Here is a 21,065-nt window from a genome sequence, read left to right as displayed (position 1 = left end):
TCTTTTGTGGAACAGAACAACAGTAAACAAAACATCGACATGGAGACGAAACAAACTTCACATTTTTATTGCACCTTTAATCCACAAGTTCATCTCACAGAAACGACACTGATCTTTGACACTTGTTCACTCTCTGCTTTGTTTGCTGTTGTGCCTTTGGGCAATGACTTGGACACCACCGAGCGCCGTGGAGCATCACACACGTCACGACCAAACAGCAGCGACTGGTTAAATAAAAAAGTCCCGCCTCCCGTCGAGTGAACGAATCCTGACGCTGCAGGTCAGACGACTCAGGTGAAGCGCCAACAGAAACTTCTGGAATAAAGTGAAAGGTTTTGACAAGTTTTTGGTTTATTTTTAAAAACTCTGTCCATCTGGAGATTTCATTTTAAGTCTGAAGTTTTTTTCCCAAACTCGTGGAGGAACCTTTGATCGTTTGCGCCTGAATCGAGCCTCGTCACGTCCCAAACCGACGCTGGACGACTCCAACGCAAATAACACACAACCTACAGCCAACCCACACTGGCTCCGCTCTGTTCCCACAACCCCCGAGGAGTTTAGTGCCCCTCAAATACCCCCACCCCACCGTCACCCCCGCCCCTGCCCCCGCCCGAGCCCCCCCTCCTGCCCCGCTCCTGTCGGAAGATATTGAAAAAGCGAAGGGGCCTGGATTAATGTGTAATTAAAGGAAATTTGGAAGGGTGAGATGTTGCGGAATGTTAGATCAGTGGCGATGGCGGTGTGGGGCGTCCTTTGGGAGGGTTCATTGATTCTGGACAAAAAAAACTGCGCGAGGGTCCGGCCTGCCTCCCTGTCTGCTCATTTATCAAGCCAGGTCTGACAGAAACTTCACAGCTTGGCCCCTTTTTTCAGCCAACACAATGGAGCGCTACACTGTTTGCTAAAGTTTGGTGCACCGGGAGTCGGACCCAGGAGCCAATCTTCTTTGGACAAAAAGAGAAGAGGAAGGAGGGAGAGAGATGAAGAGAGAGAGAGGGAGGGAGTGGGAGGAGGAGTGGAGGCGGCTGGATGATTCAGGGACACTGTGGAGAAGACTCATAAATGGACGAGTCTAAACTTTTTTTTCCACGCTCCCCACGGCGACAGATATGAGACTTTCATAGTTCAAACACCGCGGGCCGCTGAACGTCCAATAAATGTAATAAATGTCATAAACGTTATAAATGTTATATGTGTTTTTAGGAGCGTAACGATATTCAAGTCTCACGATACGATATCGTCACGATATGAACCTCACGGGACGATATTTACTGCGATATCGTGGGAAAGCTCAGGATTAGAATGTAACAATATCCAAATCTCTTACAATATTTACACAATATTTTCATGATACGATATTTATTGCAATATTTTAACTGTTAATACGCTTCTTTTTCCTCTTCAAATGCCTCGACAAGATTTAATCCAAACAACTAAGAGTTAAAAGTGTTAGAACTGGTCCTGGTCCAGCAGAAGTAAACAACAAGACCAAAAACTCAAGTGAATTCATCTGATATAAAAGTGTATTGAACAGATACATATGTACTCGAGTTTATCAAACTGTTGACCTTTTTTCTGTTCCATTTTTGGTTCTAAAGTTCCAGACGTTTTAAACAGACCATGAATGAAACATGGAACAAATATTATTTCCAAAATTTCAAAGACCCAAAAATCATGTAAATAAATGTTTGTATTTCATCATATCTTGTGTTATTCCATCTTTGAACTGTTGATGAAGGGACAGGATTTAAATATATATATATATATATATATTATATATATATATATATATATATATATATATATATATATATATATATATATATATATATATATATATTTAAAATGATAAAAATGTTCTTGGAAGGACTGACATATTTTATAGAAATAGTTTCTTTCATTTTGAAGTAATATTAAAGTTTTCAGAAGAAAAAAGTGACAAATGATGTAAAATCCTGCAATTTCTTCTTGGGGTGTGCAAAAATATCGGAATATCGATATATCGTATCGTTTAATGTGATGATACAGTATCGATATCGTGGGCTGCTGTACCGATATTTCACCAAGAGTATTTTTAGGTGTGTTTTACTAAATTATTTAGTTACAGCTACAGTTTTGTTGCTTGTGGAGTGAAAGGAAACTCATTTATGCGACACATTTGACATTTTTACTGTTTTGATGATTAAAATGTTTGTGTTTCATTTGAACTTTGCACAAGAAGTGGTTTTACAAAGACTTTTAGTGTCACAGCCACGATTTAGCCTTTATTTTTTATTGAACCGTATCGAATCAATTTGAAATATATCACATCAAATCGAAAGTTCACTGTATCGAGATCTGTATCGTATCGGGAACTTCTTAATGACACCAGCCCGACCTTCTACTTGTTTGTACAATTTTCCCTCCGTTACTTTTCCCTCCGTTACCATGAACTTTCTTAATAAAAAATCTCATGAGTCAAAAAGTCAGAGGTTTTTCAACCTAATCTTGTACCATATGGTAGAAAACTATATGAAGCAAATATTCAAACCAGTTTGTTAAGGATATGGAAGTGAGAACCAAGAGTTATCACTGTTTGGATTTATTGACCAAAAAGTGCTGCATATTTCATTCCCTCTGTTACCGACATGAGTTTTTAAATATTTTGTGAACAACTTGAAAGAATCTGACAGGTTTAACTTGACCCTGTTGGAGTGTAACTCTTTCCTACATTCTGATACTTTACTTATTTCAATAGTTCCTCTAGTTTCTGAATAAGAGACATTTGAATGTCAAAAATCTGACCCTGTTTCCTCCGTTAACACTTGACTGAACCCAACTGTTATTTGTTCTTGTCGTCTGCACTGAAATGGAGCAAAGGATCATGGTCGATGTAGTTCCCGCTGTATTTGTTTTTAGCTGTTGCTTCCCTATAACAGTCTGATTCCTGAGCTGGTTTCACTTGGTGGAAACCGTGTGACCTGCAGCATTAGGATTCGTTCGCTCGACAGGAGGCGGGACTTTTTTTATTGAACCAATCGCTGCTGTTTGTTCGTGACGTTTGTAAAGCTCCAGATCCTGTAGGAAGAAGAACAATAACGTCTTTCCCCGAGATCAAATTCACCAAACATTCTCTTTGTTCAGACTTTAAATCCTCGAGGATCTGGAGAATCGTCGCCAACACAGAATGTCTGTCTCTTCTCTGATTGGCTGGAGCCTGAACTCGACACTTCTGGGGTTTTGTGAATCGTCTGGTGTTTTCTGATTCCTGATCTAGTCACTGGAGAGAAATGAAACTGAGTGGAGACACTAGGTGGCGCCACTATGGCACTATAAGTCTAAATTTAAGTAAAGACACTTGTGATTTGATTTATTGTGATGGTTCATGATGTTATTGTGAGAACTTTGCTGATACCATATTGTGATATTTGGGTTTTTGTTACATCCCACATTTGTTATAAATGTTATAAATGTTATAAATGTTATAAATGTTATAAATGTTCTATATAATCACAGGGAAATGCTGCCACAGAACTCGATCTTGTTTTTTGAGATCAATCCATGACTCACATTATTTTTGACATTTACAACAGGGTCAAATGAAAAGTTGTTTCTCAGCCGTAAATGCAAATGTAAATCTTTTGTTAAATATTTAAAATGTTGTGTCAGATTAAGTTGTCCCTTGTTTTAAATACGATCTTTTACCAGTTCACTTTTGCCTTAGGCCCTGTTCACCGCTGTGTCCAAGAAATAAGAACATTACAGTTTTTACTTTAAATGTCACATTGTTTGTCACGATTATCAATAATGCAAAAAAGAACAGCTTTTGGTTTTTAAAAAGGCACCGAAAGTGAATTACTCGATTTATTCACCCACATGAAAAGCTTCAAGTTTAAACTTTTCCTTTTGATATTTTATCTAAATTTCCATTTTTCTGATCTAAACACAGATCATACGGCAGCAGTTTCCAGCGTTAACAACCAGACGCCTGGGGACAAGAGGACAGTCAAAGTACGTCAACGGAACATTACAAACATTTTAAACATCTTAAACATCATACGCATTATAACTACATGCACTTTTAAACATCATAATACACTCTGCATCACTCTCATACACTCTGCATCACCCTCATACACTCTGCATCACTCTCATACACTCTGCATCACTCCATACACTCTGCATCACTCTCATACACTCTGCATCACTCTCATACACTCTGCATCACTCTCATACACTCTGCATCACTCTCATACACTCTGCATCACTCCCATACACTCTGCATCACTCCCATACACTCTGCATCACTCCCATACACTCTGCATCACTCTCCATACACTCTGCATCACTCTCATACACTCTGCATCACTCTCATACACTCTGCATCACTCTCATACACTCTGCATCACTCTCATACACTCTGCATACACTCTCTCATACACTCTGCATCACTCTCATACACTCTGCATCACTCTCATACACTCTGCATCACTCTCATACACTCTGCATCACTCTCATACACTCTGCATCACTCTCATACACTCTGCATCACTCCATACACTCTGCATCACTCTCATACACTCTGCATCACTCCCATACACTCTGCATCACTCTCATACACTCTGCATCACTCTCATACACTCTGCATCACTCTCATACACTCTCGAACATTCTTCATACACTCTTGTACACTGTCATAAACTCTCGTACACTCTCTGTAGACTCTTCATAAACTCTCGTACACTCTCTGTACACTCTCTCATACACTCTCATACACTCTCGTACACTCTCTGTACATTCTCGTACACTCTCTGTACATTCTCGTACACTCTCTGTACACTCTCTGTACACTCTCTGTACACTCTCTTGTACACTCTCTCATACACTCTCGTACACTCTCGTACACTCTCTTGTACATTCTCGTACTCTCTCGTACACTCTTCGTCCGTTCACGTCCAGTCTTTCGTTCGCCGCAGGTATCACTACTATGGAATCGCGGTGAAGGAATCGTCCCAATATTACGACGTGATGTACTCGAAAAAAGGCGCCGCTTGGGTGAACGAGACGGGCAAGAAAGAAGTGACCAAACAGACAGTGGCGTATTCACCGCGATCCAAACTCGGGACCCTTCTGCCAGAGTTCCCAAATGTCAAAGACCTAAATCTGCCGGCCAGCCTGCCAGAGGAGAGGGTAAGTGCTCGCCGTCACGTACCCCCTCTGGTCAGACCCTTTATCCCAGGAGGACCTTAAAGATTTATGTGCTAGCTTCTCACTAACTCTTAATCTTAGGGGAGATAATGAGATCTAGTTTGGACAAAGGACATGCAGAGGCTGTCCGGCGCTTAAAGAGGGGCCATGATTTTAAAGGGTTGGGTTTTTTCCTGATCTCTAAAGCTCATTTTATTCCCTTTGGCTTCAGCTTAGACCTTTAATGCTCCTTTATTGGTTCACTCGCTTTGGCTGAGATTTATTCTCTTGTTTTTGTAGCACGTTTCAGTTTCCCACCGTGGACGGTCAGCGCTGCGATGTTTTTAGCTCTTTAAACATCGTGTCCGTGTTGTGTTCTCCACAGGTGTCCACCTTCATCATGATGTACCGAACACACTGTCAGAGGATACTGGACACTGTCATCAGAGCCAATTTTGATGAGGCAAGATTTTATATTTACTCAGAGTGTAACGATATTCAAGTCTCACGATACGATATCGTCACGGTCTGAACCTCACGGGACGATATTTACGGCGATATCGTGGGAAAGCTCACGATTAGAGATGTAACAATATCCAAATCTCTTAAGATATTTACACAATATTTTCACAATACGATATTTAGCGCAATATTTTAACTGTTCATACACCTTGACAAGAGTTAATCCAAAGAACTAAGACGTAAAAGTGTTAGAACTGTTATTTCTTCTTGTCGTCTGCACTGAAATGGAGCAAAGGATCATGGTCTGTGTAGTTCCATCTGTGTTTTTTAGCTGTTGCTGCATCATAACTTTTCATTTAAGTAAAAAGACTTTTGTGATTCGATTTATTTTGATGGTCCACGAGAACTTTGACGATACGATATCACGATATTGACTTTTTGTGAGAAGAGACGTTACACAAACATGACTCCGGCTCAGTTAAAAGTCTGTGGATCTGGGAGTCAAAGACAGACGAGTTTAATGACACGAACATTCCAGGAAAAGCAGCGATATCTCCATGGAGACCAGATAAACAGAACATGAAAATATGAGCTTTTAGACACTTTCCACAAACAAAACTGAACGACAATTATTAAAAATCAGACAAAACTGAGTCCTGTGAGCTTCAGGTCGATGTTCTAACACTGTTCCTCCTCAAAAACAGACCTGGAGTTGTGTTTGTTTCATTCACACATGTTTGAGTGACTCTTTAAAGCTCCAAACGCCCTGTTCCACCGTGTGATGTCATAAAGTGGTAGTTTCCAAGTTCTCGGCTCCTTTTCCCTTCAGTTCAGTCGAGATCAGCCACTCCAGGACTGAAACGGTCCAGATGATTCTAGACAAGTTTTAAAAACACGGAGGAGCAGAGGTGACCCCATGACATCACGAGGTGGAACAGGACGTTTTCTATTTGAGAGAAGAAATATAAAGTTTAAATGTGCAGTTTGTGTTAAACATGTGAATGAAACAAAACAAAAAAACAACTCCAGGTCTGTGCGTTCATTTTCAGTATTAAACCTTAATGTTGAACCTCAGTGTTAATCTTCAGTGTTGAACCTCAGTGTTAGTCTTCAGTGTTAAACCTCAGTGTTAATTTTCAGTGTTAAACCTCAGTGTTGAACCTCAGTGTTGAACCTCAGTGTTGAACCTCAGTGTTAATCTTCAGTGTTGAACCTCAGTGTTAATTTTCAGTGTTAATTTTCAGTGTTAAACCTCAGTGTTAAACCTCAGTGTTGAACCTCAGTGTTGAACCTCAGTGTTGAACCTCAGTGTTAATCTTCAGTGTTAAACCTCAGTGTTAATTTTCAGTGTTAAACCTCAGTGTTGAACCTCAGTGTTGATTTTCAGTGTTAAACCTCAGTGTTGAACCTCAGTGTTAATTTTCAGTGTTGAACCTCAGTGTTAAACCTGTGTTAAACCTCAGTGTTGAACCTCAGTGTTAAACCTCAGTGTTAATCTTCAGTGTTAAACCTCAGTGTTAATCTTCAGTGTTAATTTTCAGTGTTAAACCTCAGTGTTGAACCTCAGTGTTAATCTTCAGTGTTAAACCTCAGTGTTAATTTTCAGTGTTGAACCTCAGTGTTAATTTTCAGTGTTGAACCTCAGTGTTAAACCTTAATGTTAAACCTCAGTGTTAATCTTCAGTGTTGAACCTCAGTGTTAAACCTCAGTGTTGAACCTCAGTGTTAATCTTCAGTGTTGAACCTCAGTGTTAAACCTCAGTGTTGAACCTCAGTGTTAAACCTTAGTGTTAATCTTCAGTGTTGAACCTCAGTGTTAAACCTCAGTGTTGAACCTTAGTGTTAATCTTCAGTGTTGAACCTCAGTGTTGAACCTCAGTGTTAATCTTCAGTGTTGAACCTCAGTGTTAAACCTCAGTGTTGAACCTCAGTGTTAAACCTCAGTGTTGAACCTTAGTGTTAATCTTCAGTGTTGAACCTCAGTGTTAAACCTCAGTGTTAAACCTCAGTGTTAATCTTCAGTGTTGAACGTGTTGTTTGTTTTGTGCAGGTCCAGAGTTTTCTGCTGCACTTTTGGCAGGGCATGCCGCCGCACATGCTGCCCGTGCTGGGGTCGCCCACCGTGGTCAACATCGTGGGCGTCTGTGACTCCATTTTGTACAAGGCCATTTCTGGAGTGCTCATGCCCACGGTGCTTCAAGCTCTGCCCGACAGGTGCCACCCTGACACACCCCTTCATCACGCATCACGAAGTCACCAACACCAACGACTTCTGCTTCCAAACCAAATAACGAGGAACCAAAAATACTTTAAAATAGCATCGTTTTTAATGGTTTATGCAAAAGACATTTCGACATTCATGTAAAATATTTCAGAAACACAAATTTTAACTGAATTTAAATAATGTGGGTGACTCGGCTTATTATAGATTTATCATTTCATTGCATTTTCAAATATATAAAGTCAGAGATGTTTTCATATGTTATTTAAATTTCTTTTTTTTTTTTGTTTTTCGTTTTAGTTTGACTCAGGTTATACGGAAATTTGCCAAACAACTGGACGAGTGGCTTAAAATCGCACTTCACGACCTCCCGGAAAACCTGAGGAATATCAAATTTGAATGTAAGCTTTTTAAATAATGTACATATTTATTGACTTTTACCACTGATGATCACTTGTTCCTTCTTTTTCAGTGTCCAGGAGGTTTTCTCAGATCTTAAAGCGGCAAACATCTCTGAATCACCTATGCCAGGTGCTATCTCTGCCTGAAATTTTAATAAAACCCCTCTAAGCTCACGCTGATAAGAGAATAAGAGAGATGGTGCTGGTGTGTTGTAATATTGGAGATTATCTGTTTCCAGGCGTCCCGGACAGTGATAAACAGCGCGGACATCACGTTCCAGATGTTGGAGGACTGGAGGAACGTGGACCTGAGCAGCATCACGAAGCAGACGCTCTACACGATGGAGGACTCCCAGGACGAGCACCGGCTCCTCATCATTCACTGTACGTTTGACTCGACGCGTGTCTGAAAATAACTCTGGTGTTAGTGTTATTTGGACTCACCTGTGGAGTTCGGATAAATCAGGTCAGATTGAAATAAAACTCAGATTCAAGTCTAACAAATCCTCAGACGGAGCAGTGCCGACAGTCAGTGTTGGGAAATTTACTTTTAAAATGTAATCCCCTACAGATTACAGATTACATCCCCCAAAATGTAGTTTGTAACAGAATCCATTAAATTACTTAAAGTGAGTAATGTAATCTGATTACTTTGGATTATTTGATTTGCTGTAGAGAAACAAAGACGAGGAAATCTTCACATAAGAAGTTTTGTCTGATAAAAGAAAATAAAAAGTCCAAACTTTACTGAACCAAATTAAAAATATTATTGATAGAAAACGAAGAAACACGTCCACACAGCAGGATTTAGTCCTGGTTTAGTCCTGATTTAGTCCTGGTTTAGACCTGGTTTAGACCTGGTTTAGTCCTGGTTTAGTTCTGGTTTAGACCTGGTTTAGACCTGGTTTAGACCTGGTTTAGACCTGGTTTAGTCCTGGTTTAGTCCTGGTTTAGACCTGGTTTAGTACTGGTTTAGTCCTGGTTTAGTTCTGGTTTAGACCTGGTTTAGACCTGGTTTAGTCCTGGTTTAGTTCTGGTTTAGACCTGGTTTAGACCTGGTTTAGTTCTGGTTTAGACCTGGTTTAGACCTGATTTAGACCTGGTTTAGACCTGGTTTTAGACCTGATTTAGACCTGGTTTAGTCCTGGTTTAGACCTGGTTTAGACCTGGTTTAGTCCTGGTTTAGACCTGGTTAGACCTGATTTAGACCTGGTTTAGACCTGGTTTAGTCCTGGTTTAGACCTGGTTTAGTCCTGGTTTAGACCTGGTTTAGACCTGGTTTAGTCCTGGTTTAGACCTGGTTTAGTCCTGGTTTAGTTCTGGTTAAACTGGGATGAACATGGACCAAATTTCTTTATTTTTCTATGACAAATAAAATAATAAGTTGAATCTTGAACAGGACTGACCCTCCCCCTTCACCGTGGGCCGATTTGTGGGGGAAAAGTCCAGGGTTGTTTTTTGGTCCCTGTCCGCCCCTGGAAAGAAGCAGGTTTAAAACCTAAAGCGTCTAAAGCAGGACTAAAACAGGTTTAAACAAATGTGTGGTGACTGTTGACCCTCATATGAACCTGTTAACTGCACGATTCACACCAACTGCACCATCAGGTGTGAATGACCAAACAGGATGTAAAGAACACGCAGAGCCACCGAAACTTCTGCTCTTTGAATGTGACGATAAATGCAGAGACCACAAGTGTTATTGTCATTTTAAGTCCTGGTTTAGTCCTGGTTTAGTCCTGGTTTAGACCTGGTTTAGTCCTGGTTTAGACCTGGTTTAGTCCTGGTTTAGACCTGGTTTAGTCCTGGTTTAGACCTGGTTTGGTCCTGGTTTAGACCTGGTTTAGACCTGGTTTAGTCCTGGTTTTAGACCTGGTTTAGTCCTGGTTTAGACCTGGTTTAGACCTGGTTTAGACCTGGTTTAGTCCTGGTTTAGACCTGGTTTAGACCTGGTTTAGACCTGGTTTAGTCCTGGTTTAGTCCTGGTTTAGTCCTGGTTTAGTCCTGGTTTAGACCTGGTTTAGTCCTGGTTTAGTCCTGGTTTAGTCCTGGTTTAGACCTGGTTTAGTCCTGGTTTAGTCCTGGTTTAGACCTGGTTTAGACCTGGTTTAGACCGGGGGGGGGGGGGGGGGGGGGACAGTAAAAATCCCTCTGTCTAATCCATTTATTTCAACAAAGTAACTGTAATCCAATTCCCACTCACTGAAACAGTAACTGTAACTGAATACAGTTACTCATCATTTTTACTCTGATTACTTAACTCCAGTACATGTAATCTGTTACTCCACAACACTGTTTACAGTTAGTATCACACCCCCGAGGTAAAGTACAATGTGATCGGTAGAACGGGCTCTGACCTCTGACCTCTGACCTCTGACCTCTCTGAGACTATGACATCATCACAGTCTGAAAACAACAGATCAAAATAAAAATGTGTAAATGATTAAACTGAAGCTCGAGCGAAAACTGAAAGATGCTCATTAGGGTTATAATTTTTTTGAATTTTTTTTCCAAAATCCAAGTCCTGCATCATGATTGGATGGTTGATGGTCCGACTCCTGCTCGCCTTCACGTAGATGTAAAAGCTTTTGTAGAATTTTCCACAGTATGGCATTAAAACTTATCTATCTCCACGGAGAGACGACCTCGCTCACGGTGTTTTTTTAAGGGACTTCGAGCACTAAAACACCTGTATGTAAAAGTAACAGATACTAGAAAGACTCTGTTCAGACTGTAGGTTTAAAGCTCAAGTCGGATTTTTTTGTGAAATCTGATTTTTGTTGCGAGCTCGTTCACATTTCCAATTAAATGTGACTTGTATGTGACTCCAGTGTGAACTTTAAACGCCCCAAAAGTGTCTCGCATGAGGATCGGAGACACGACGACGTCACACACAAAGAAACTTAAACCTGACGCAGCATCGAGCAGCTGGAGATTTTAAAGCTGCTGTGGAACCGGAGCCAGAACATGAACAGATGATTTGTTTTCAGGAGGAGACTGAGAAGGAGAAAGACGAGGTTTTTTTGGTCGTGGAGTTTTGTGGAGCAGCGGCAGCGACGTCCGGAGAAAAGAAAGTTTGTGTGCAGAGTCGCAGAGTGGACGACTGATCTGATCTGAGCTTCACTGCTTCACTCACACTGAGTCACACACAGTTTTCGTCAACTCTTTGTGAACAGCTTTTGAAGAACTCTTCTTGGGGCAGAGTTCCTCTTCAGTAACGCAGATCTCCAGAAATTCTATCGCCTAAACTCTGGGCTCGTCTCCCAAAATCCAGTCCAGTTGTTGGTAAAATGTTCAGGTCACACGTCCACGGCCGCTTCGTTTGTTTGAGTCTTTAACTTCTTGTATTTTCTCGCAGGATCTTTATTTTTCGTTGACATTGGAGACAAATGTTCACAAACGTTTTTCTCGTCTAATGAAAATTGTGTGTGACTCGTGTGAGTGAAGCAGTGAAGCTCAGATCAGATCAGATCCCTCCGCCCTGCGACTCTAATCTGTGTGTCATTCGTTCATTCGTTTTTCAATATAAAACCAAAAATAAGAAAACAAAAAAACAAGTTTTCTTCGTTATTTGTCTCCAAAACCAAAATGAAAAAACAGATGATTCGTTTTTTCAGTTTTCGATTTTGTGTTTAAATGAAAAATGGAAAAAACGGATAACGACCGTTTCCCGTTTACGTGACTTCAGTGACTGAGATGACGAACTTTTGCACCGCGTACGGACTGAACCAGGACTGAACCAGGACTGATCCAGGTCCGAAACCAGACCGGGACCAGACCAGGACCAGACCGGGACCAGACCAGGACCAGACCGGGACCAGAGCGGGACTGAGACCGGGACCAGACCAGGACCAGACCAGGACCAGACCGGGACCAGAGCGGGACTGAGACTGGGACCGGACCAGACCAGGACCAGACCGGGACCCGACCGGGACCAGACCGGGACCAGCGCGGGACTGAGACCGGGACCAGACCAGGACCAGACCAGGACCAGAGCGGGACCAGGGTGGGACCAGGGTGGACTCCGAGCTTTGACTCTGAGCTTTGACTCTGAGCCTCCGCGGGGTCTGAGCCTCAGCTTCGAGCTCCGGTCCTGCTGTGGGCTCTGAGCCTCCGGTCTGGTCCCGGTCTGGTCCTGGTCTTGTCTTGGTCTCGGTCTCAGGCCCGCTCTGGTCCTGGTCTGGTCCCAGTCTCCGTAGCGCTTTGGTCCTGGTCTGGTCCTGGACCTGGTCCATTTGAACCAAAAGCTCTTAGTTCGGTTCATTTTCGTTGGTGTGAAAGCGTCAGTTGGATCCTTTGCTCCACCTCGGAACCAGTCGTGGTTCTTGAGCGAGGAGGACCAGAGCAGCTCTGGTCCTGGTCTCAGTCCCGCTCTGGTCCCGGTCTGGTCTCGGACCTGGATCAGTCCTGGTTCAGTCCGTACGCGGTGCAAAAGTTCGTCATCTCAGTCACTGAAGTCACGTAAACGGGAAACGGTCGTTATCCGTTTTTTCCATTTTTCATTTAAACACAAAATTGAAAACTGAAAAAACGAATCATTATCCGTTTTTTCATTTTGGTTTTGGAGACAAATAGCGAAGAAAACTGTTGTTTTTTCATTTTCTTATTTTTGGTTTTATATTGAAAAACGAATGAACGAATGAAACACGGATTGACTCTGCACACACACGTTCATTTCTACAAAACTTCACGACCAAAAAACCTGGTCCTTCTCAATCTCCTCCTGAAAACAAATCATCTGTTCATGTTCTGACTCTGGTTCGACAGCAGCTTTAAAATCTCCGGCTGCTCAGATTTGTTTAGAAATCGACAAGTACGTCATTTTTACAACACAGAAATAAGCCAAGATGATAACAAAATCTGCCCCGCAAATCTGTCTGTAAACATTTTAAAGGGTTGTAAATACAAAAGGGTCTTGGTTAAATCTAAACGGGAGGAAGAGCAGCATATTTTTTTATCAGAGGATGATTGACTTTTGACGTGCAGCAAAACAACAAACGACAACTCGCTCCAAAATGTGGAGGGAATTTGGGTGGAAGTGTTTTATATGATTCTTTATTACTCCTCAAATTCCTGCCAGAGCTCAAGGGTCAGATTCTCTTTGTTGGAGACAGTTCGGCCGCTCAGACGCCAATCATAATCTGATTTTTTGGACATGTACAAAATTAAAATCAAATCAAAAAACAGGTACGATCTTGACTTACGTTGTCCCCAAGGATCTGAAGATATTTTTGTTGGGCCTCCTGCCTGGAGAAGTGATCGAAAAAGTGACAGAACCTTTTTAAGATTCTGACTTTGGCATCAAAAAAAGCGAAAACAAGAAACTGGTTTAAAAAGGATCCACCGTCAGTGAACCAGCAGCTCGATGTTGTAGAAGAAATATTCTCCGTGAAATGACTGACTTTTTTTTTCGTCTCAAAGGACATTTCTTCATTAAACGCTGGACAAAATGGTTGAAATATAAACAAAAAGAGCTTGACTTCTATGTTCTTATAACAGTGGAACAGTGCCACAGGTTTTGTATTTGTTTGTTTATTTCACAAAACTTGAAAAAAAAAATTTAAATCTCCAGGTGCTCGATGCTGCGTCCAGGTTTAGGTTTCTCTGTGTGTGACGTCGTCGTGTCTCCAGTGTCACATGTGGGACACTTTTGGACCGTTTAATGTTCACACTGGAGTCACATACAAGTCACATTTAACTGGAAATGTGAACGACCTCGAAAAAAAAAATCTGATTTCACGAAAAAATCTGAATTGAGCGTTAAACCCTGCAGACTGAACAGAGTCCAAGGCTCCGTTCACACTGCACCTGAAGTGACCCAAATCAGATTTTTTGTCTCTATGTTCCTGTATCTGATCTTTTAATGACGTCTGAACCACACAGATCCGATGTTTTCACATGTGACCAGGACACTTGGGCTACGTTCAGTCTGCAGGTTTAACGCTCAATTCAGATTTTTTTGGTGAAATCCGATGTTTTTTCGAGCTCGTTCACATTTCCAGTTAAATGTGACTTGTATGTGACTCCAGTGTGAACATTAAACGGTCCAAAAGTGTCCCACATGTGACACTGGAGACACGACGACGTCAACCGCAGCGAGCGTCTCTGTGTTTACACAAGTTGAACAAACATGGACGCAGCATCGAGCACCTGGAGATTTTAAAGTTCCTCTCGTACCGGAGCCACAACATGAACAACTGACTTGTTTTAAGGAGGAGATTGAGAAGGAGAAGGACCAGGTTTTTGGTGGTGGTGTTTTGTGGTGAGTGGAGATGTGCTTCACTTCAGTCACATGGATCATGAACAGTTTTCTCCTACTAACATGTGACTTGAGTGTGAACAGTCAGGTCACATTCATCCACCTACACGTCATCAACAAGACACAAACGTCACTATTCTGCACTGAAGTAGAGAAAACTGTTCATGATCCATGTGACTGAAGTGAAGCACATCTCCACTAACGACCTCGAAAAAAAACACAAATCACAAAAAAATCGGAATCGAGCATTAAGCCCTGCAGTTTGAACAGAGTCTTCGAAAGTTGAACTTATAGTTTTCCGTTTTGCTCTGGGTGTTGGTGAAGCTTCAGCTGATCTGTAAAAGCTTCACGATAGATTTCGAGATTTGATTTTGGTCCGAAGTGAACGACGCGTCCATCATGAGCTCAGAGACGCCCACAGGCCTGAGTCCCACACAACAGGAAAGAACCAATATTCCCACGACCACAGTCCAACCTGAAGGACCCAGACCAGAAGGTCAAGAGGAGCAGCCCCCTGTGGAGGATCACCTCTGCAGGGGTCCAGGGGTCAGAGAGGGTCCTGTGGGGTCAGAGATGGTCCTGTGGGGTCAGAGATGGTCCTGTGGGGTCAGAGATGGTCCTGTAGGGTCAGAGATGGTCCTGTGGGTCAGAGATGGTCCTGTGGGGTCAGAGATGGTCCTGAAGGGTCAGAGATGGTCCTGTGAGGTCAGAGATGGTCCTGTAGGGTCAGAGATGGTCCTGTGGGGTCAGAGATGGTCCTGTGAGGTCAGAGATGGTCTGTGGGTCAGAGATGGTCCTGTGGGGTCAGAGATGGTCCGGTCAGAGAGGGTCAGAGATGGTCCTGTGAGGGTCAGAGATGGTCCTGTGAGGTCAGAGATGGTCCTGTAGGGTCAGAGAGGGTCCTGTGGGGTCAGAGATGGTCCTGAAGGGTCAGAGAGGGTCCTGTGGGGTCAGAGATGGTCCTGAAGGGTCAGAGATGGTCCTGTGAGGTCAGAGATGGTCCTGTGGGGTCAGAGATGGTCCTGTGGGGTCAGAGATGGTCCTGTGGGTCAGAGATGGTCCTGTGAGGTCAGAGATGGTCCTGTAGGGTCAGAGATGGTCCTGAGGGTCAGAGATGGTCCTGAAGGGTCAGAGATGGTCCTGTGAGGTCAGAGATGGTCCTGTGGGGTCAGAGATGGTCCTGTGGGGTCAGAGATGGTCCTGTGGGGTCAGAGATGGTCCTGTGGGGTCAGAGATGGTCCTGTCAGAGATGGTCCTGAGGGTCAGAGATGGTCCTGTGGGGTCAGAGATGGTCCTGTGGTCAGAGATGGTCCTGTCAGAGATGTGGGTCAGAGATGGTCCTGTGGGTCAGAGATGGTCCTGTGAGGTCAGAGATGGTCCTGTGGGTCAGAGATGGTCCTGTGGGGTCAGAGATGGTCCTGTGAGGGTCAGAGATGGTCCTGTGGGGTCAGAGATGGTCCTGTGGGGTCAGAGATGTGTCCTGGGGTCAGAGATGGTCCTGTGGGGTCAGAGATGGTCCTGTGGTCAGAGATTGATCCAGGTTGTCAGATGATGTGTTTGAACCATTCTTTTTGTGTGTGACATTGTCGTTGTCGTTGTGTGTTTTAATAGTTTTTGTGTGTTTAGTGTTTGTGTGTTTGAGTCGTTGTCGTTGTGTGTTTTAATAGTTTTTGTGTGTTTAGTGTTTGTGTGTTTGAGTCGTTGTCGTTGTGTGTTTTAATAGTTTTTGTGTGTTTAGTGTTTGTGTGTTTGAATCGTTGTCGTTGTGTGTTTTAATAGTTTTTTTGTGTGTTTGAATCGTTGTCGTTGTGTGTTCAGTGTATCAGGAGTTTGACCGTTTGCTGGAGGAACAGTCTCCCATCGAGTCGTACATCGACTGGCTCGACTCCATGGTGGATCGCTGCGTCGTCAAGGTCAGTGCAGCGTCCGGTGTCGGACACAACACAACGACTCTCACAAAATGGAACAGGAAACTGAAACACACAATAAAATGGGGAAACAGTTTAATCCGTGTGGCATTTGTTCATTCGTTTTTCAAAATAAAACCAAAAATAAGAAACTGAAAAAAGATTTTCTTCATTATTTGTCTCCAAAACCAAAATGAAAAAACAGATAAAGATTCAGATAAAGACTTTTCAGTTTTGGATTTTGTGTTTAAATGAAAAATGGGAAAAAAACAGAGACCGTTTCCCTGTTTACGTGACTTAAACTGTGACGCCGGACTGAACCAGGACTAAACCAGGTTTGACCAAACCGGAGCCAGACCGGGACTGAGACCAGGACTTAGACGGGGAACAGGACCAGGACCAGGCCGTGATTGAGACCTGGACTGAGACTGGGACCAGACTGGGACTGAGACCAGGACTTAGACCAGGACTGAGAGCAGAAACAAGTCCTGGACCAGGCCGTGATTGAGACCTGGACCAGACCAGAACTGAAAACGGTTTAGTCCTGGTTCAGTCCTGGTTTAGTCCTGGTTCATTTTGGCATCGTAGTTTAAGTCACGTAAACGGGAAACGGCCATTATCTGTTTTTTCCATTTTTCATTTAAACACAAAATCAAAAACTGAAAAAAACCAAATCATTTTCTATTTTTTTCATTTTAATTTTGGAGACAAATAATGAAGAAAACAGTTTTCTCATTTTAAAGTTTTATATTGAAAAATTTATGAACAAACGACACTCAGTTTCAGTTTGTTATTTCATTTTTCCGTTTTAGTGTCAAACAAAAAATCAGATTTTGACCGTTTCTCTGTGTTTCAGTTTTGATATTTGATTCTTTGGTTTATTTAAAGTTTTGCTGCTGAAGGAAAAACCTGCAGTTTCGTGGACAAACACGTCGACACGTTTATTTTCATGTCTTAGAAAGTTTTTGTTGATCCACAACAAGAAACGGGAAACAGTGAGAAACTCTTTTTAGTTCAGTCGACTTCGTAGAACTTTAATAAAAATAGTTTTTATTCTAGATCCATGGTTGAAACTGCAGCAGAACTTCAGAGGCAAATAAACCAGAGAGAATAAAATATCACAATTAAAACTGGCATCGAGACCACGTTTTTTTTTTTCCAAACTTTTTTTTATAACAATTTCCAAATATCAGTTTTGTCTGGATAAAATAATTAAATATAGACAAAAAGCTGAGTAAAACAGACACAAAATAAAACAAAAGTCAGCACCCAAAAATACAAAAACGACCAGGTCACTCACAATAAACATGCACCAGACTGAAAAAAGAGTGAGACAAGAATCAAAGACGAGTGAAAAACATCATTCTGGAACCGAGGGAAAAGTAACAGACTCAACAAACTGAAAAAATGGAACCTACGTTTTCTTGAAAGTCTTCAGTGACCCCAAGAAAACATCTGACTTTTTCCACGTTCACAAAATATAAAATGTCTGTAATCCCGGCGTGGAGCAGGACACTTCCCCTTGAGACCGACTTTTTTGATTGGCTTAATTTGAGATAAACTTTAAATTAAATATTGGAAATCGAGGTCGAATCTGTGTTTTAGTTTGACACTAAAACGTCAAACTGAACTAACAAACAGTTTTCACACTCGATTGTTTTTGGTTCTTAACTGAAATTCGTCCCGTTTAGTTTTTGCTGTGAGGATTTGTTGAATTCGCTCCGAGGTGACGGACGCCCGGATCTCCTCCGATCCTCCTCACGCTTAATGATGTCTTCAAGCTTCCCCCCGTTTGCGTCCATTATGTTCCAGATATGGGGGGCTTGTAAAATTCGGTCGCCGTGGCAACGCCCGGGAGCGCGCCGACAATGGTTGAATGGGAGGGGGGCGGGTCCGCGGGGCAAATTAAAGAGTTGACTTGTTGACATGTTTTTGGTCGGTGAGGGTTAAGCCCCAGTGTGGACCGCGGGGTTAAAGATACCCCCGGCCCCCAGCCCCCCCCCCCCCCCCCCCCCCCACGGGCCCCCAGCCCCCCCCCCCCCCCAGACCCCCAGCCCCCCGCCCCCCCCGCCCTGCCCGTCTTTTCTCATGCTAATGCTCCCTCTCTCTAGGTGGCATTGAAGAGGCCCGGCTGCTTGAAGAAGGTGGCCCAACAGTTCCTGCTGATGTGGTCGTGTTTCGGGACCAGAGTCATTCGGGACATGACGCTCCACAGCGCCCCCAGCTTCGGTGAGACGCCATTACACTTATGACACGAAACCAACGTCGAACATCGAAGAACTGGACCGAGTGAAACCGAGGGACGTTCTGCGATATCGACGTAAAAGCTCCAGGCTCGGTTTGAAACGCCGAACCTGAACCGTTTTTCAATGTAAAACCAAAAATAAGAAAATGAAAAAATAACAGTTTTCTTCATTATTTGTCTCCAAAACCAAAACGAAAAAAACAGGAAATGATTCGTTTTTTTTAGTTTTCGATTTTGTGTTTAAATGAAAAATGGAAAAAAAAATGACGTTTCCCGTTTTTGTGACTTAAACTGCGATACCGAACTAAACCAGGACTAAACCAGGACTAAACCAGGACTAAACCAGGACTAAACCAGGACTAAACCAGAACTAAACCAGGACTAAACCAGAACTAAACCAGGACTAAACCAGGACTAAACCAGAACTAAACCAGAACTAAACCAGGACTAAACCAGAACTAAACCAGGACTAAACCAGGACTAAACCAGGACTAAACCAGGACTAAACCAGAACTAAACCAGACTAAACCAGAACTAAACCAGGACTAAACCAGGACTAAACCAGAACTAAACCAGAACTAAACCAGGACTAAACCAGAACTAAACCAGGACTAAACCAGGACTAAACCAGAACTAAACCAGGACTAAACCAGGACTAAACCAGGACTAAACCAGAACTAAACCAGGACTAAACCAGGACTAAACCAGAACTAAACCAGAACTAAACCAGGACTAAACCAGGACTAAACCAGAACTAAACCAGAACTAAACCAGACTAAACCAGGACTAAACCAGGACAAAACCAGACTTAAACCAGGACTAAACCAGAACTAAACCAGGACTAAACCAGGACTAAACCAGGACTAAACCAGAACTAAACCAGGACTAAACCAGGACTAAACCAGACTAAACCAGAACTAAACCAGGACTAAACCAGGACTAAACCAGACTAAACCAGAACTAAACCAGGACTAAACCAGGACTAAACCAGAACTAAACCAGACTAAACCAGACTAAACCAGGACTAAACCAGAACTAAACCAGGACTAAACCAGGACTAAACCAGGACTAAACCAGAACTAAACCAGGACTAAACCAGGACTAAACCAGAACTAAACCAGGACTGAACCAGAACTAAACCAGGACTAAACCAGAACTAAACCAGGACTAAACCAGGACTAAACCAGAACTAAACCAGGACTAAACCAGAACTAAACCAGGACTAAACCAGAACTAAACCAGACTAAACCAGGACTAAACCAGGACTAAACCAGGACTAAACCAGAACTAAACCAGAAACTAAACCAGGACTAAACCAGAACTAAACCAGGACTAAACCAGGACTAAACCAGGAACTAAACCAGAACTAAACCAGGACTAAACCAGGACTAAACCAGAACTAAACCAGGACTAAACCAGGACTAAACCAGAACTAAACCAGAACTAAACCAGGACTAAAACTAAACCAGGACTAAACCAGAACTAAACCAGAAACTAACCAGACTAAACCAGACTAAACCAGAACTAAACCAGGACTAAACCAGGACTAAACCAGGACTAAACCAGGACTAAACCAGGAACTAAACCAGGACTAAACCAGGACTAAACCAGGACTAAACCAGAACTAAACCAGGACTAAACCAGGACTAACCAGGACTAAACCAGAACTAAACCAGGACTAAACCAGGACTAAACCAGACAACTAAACCAGGACTAAACCAGACTAAACCAGGACTAAACCAGAACTAAACCAGGACTAAACCAGGACTAAACCAGGACTAAACCAGAACTAAACCAGGACTAAACCAGGACTAAACCAGAACTAAACCAGGAAACCAGAACTAAACCAGACTAAACCAGGACTAAACCAGAACTAAACCAGGACTAAACCAGAACTAAACCAGGACTAAACCAGGACTAAACCAGGACTAAACCAGAACTAAACCAGGACTGAACCAGAACTAAACCAGAACTAAACCAGGACTAAACCAGAACTAAACCAGAACTAAACCAGGACTAAACCAGGACTAAACCAGGACTAAACCAGAACTAAACCAGGACTAAACCAGGACTAAACCAGAACTAAACCAGAACTAAACCAGGACTGAACCAGAACTAAACCAGAACTAAAACCAGGACTAAACCAGAACTAAACCAGGACTAAACCAGGACTAAACCAGAACTAAACCAGGACTAAACCAGGACTAAACCAGAACTAAACCAGAACTAAACTAGAACTAAACCAGGACTAAACCAGGACTAAACCAGAACTAAACCAGGACTAAACCAGAACTAAACCAGAACTAAACCAGGACTAAACCAGAACTAAACCAGAACTAAACCAGGACTGAACCAGAACTAAACCAGAACTAAACCAGACTAAACCAGAACTAAACCAGAACTAAAC

The 21,065-nt window shown here is 42.5% G+C and overlaps 1 protein-coding gene across 1 annotated transcript in view; it reads left to right on the top strand.

Annotated features, from left to right (window-relative positions):
* Positions 1-21,065, top strand: part of rfx4 (regulatory factor X, 4) — a 46,327-nt gene that overhangs the window by 14,279 nt on the left and 10,983 nt on the right. Inside the window, exons 7-15 of the mRNA XM_055155931.1 lie at positions 3,929-3,990; positions 4,956-5,169; positions 5,552-5,629; positions 7,679-7,842; positions 8,150-8,250; positions 8,322-8,380; positions 8,490-8,634; positions 16,325-16,419; positions 18,525-18,642. Coding sequence (XP_055011906.1) covers positions 3,929-3,990; positions 4,956-5,169; positions 5,552-5,629; positions 7,679-7,842; positions 8,150-8,250; positions 8,322-8,380; positions 8,490-8,634; positions 16,325-16,419; positions 18,525-18,642 — 1,036 coding nt within the window. The remainder of the gene's footprint in view (positions 1-3,928; positions 3,991-4,955; positions 5,170-5,551; positions 5,630-7,678; positions 7,843-8,149; positions 8,251-8,321; positions 8,381-8,489; positions 8,635-16,324; positions 16,420-18,524; positions 18,643-21,065) is intronic.

The sequence above is a fragment of the Boleophthalmus pectinirostris genome, unplaced genomic scaffold, assembly GCF_026225935.1.
Source record: "Boleophthalmus pectinirostris isolate CB_2022bp ecotype Guang Dong unplaced genomic scaffold, ASM2622593v1 HiC_scaffold_2, whole genome shotgun sequence".
Taxonomy (NCBI): domain Eukaryota; kingdom Metazoa; phylum Chordata; class Actinopteri; order Gobiiformes; family Gobiidae; genus Boleophthalmus; species Boleophthalmus pectinirostris.
Note: the sequence above shows the minus strand (reverse complement) of the source record. Positions and strands in the feature narration are given on the sequence as shown.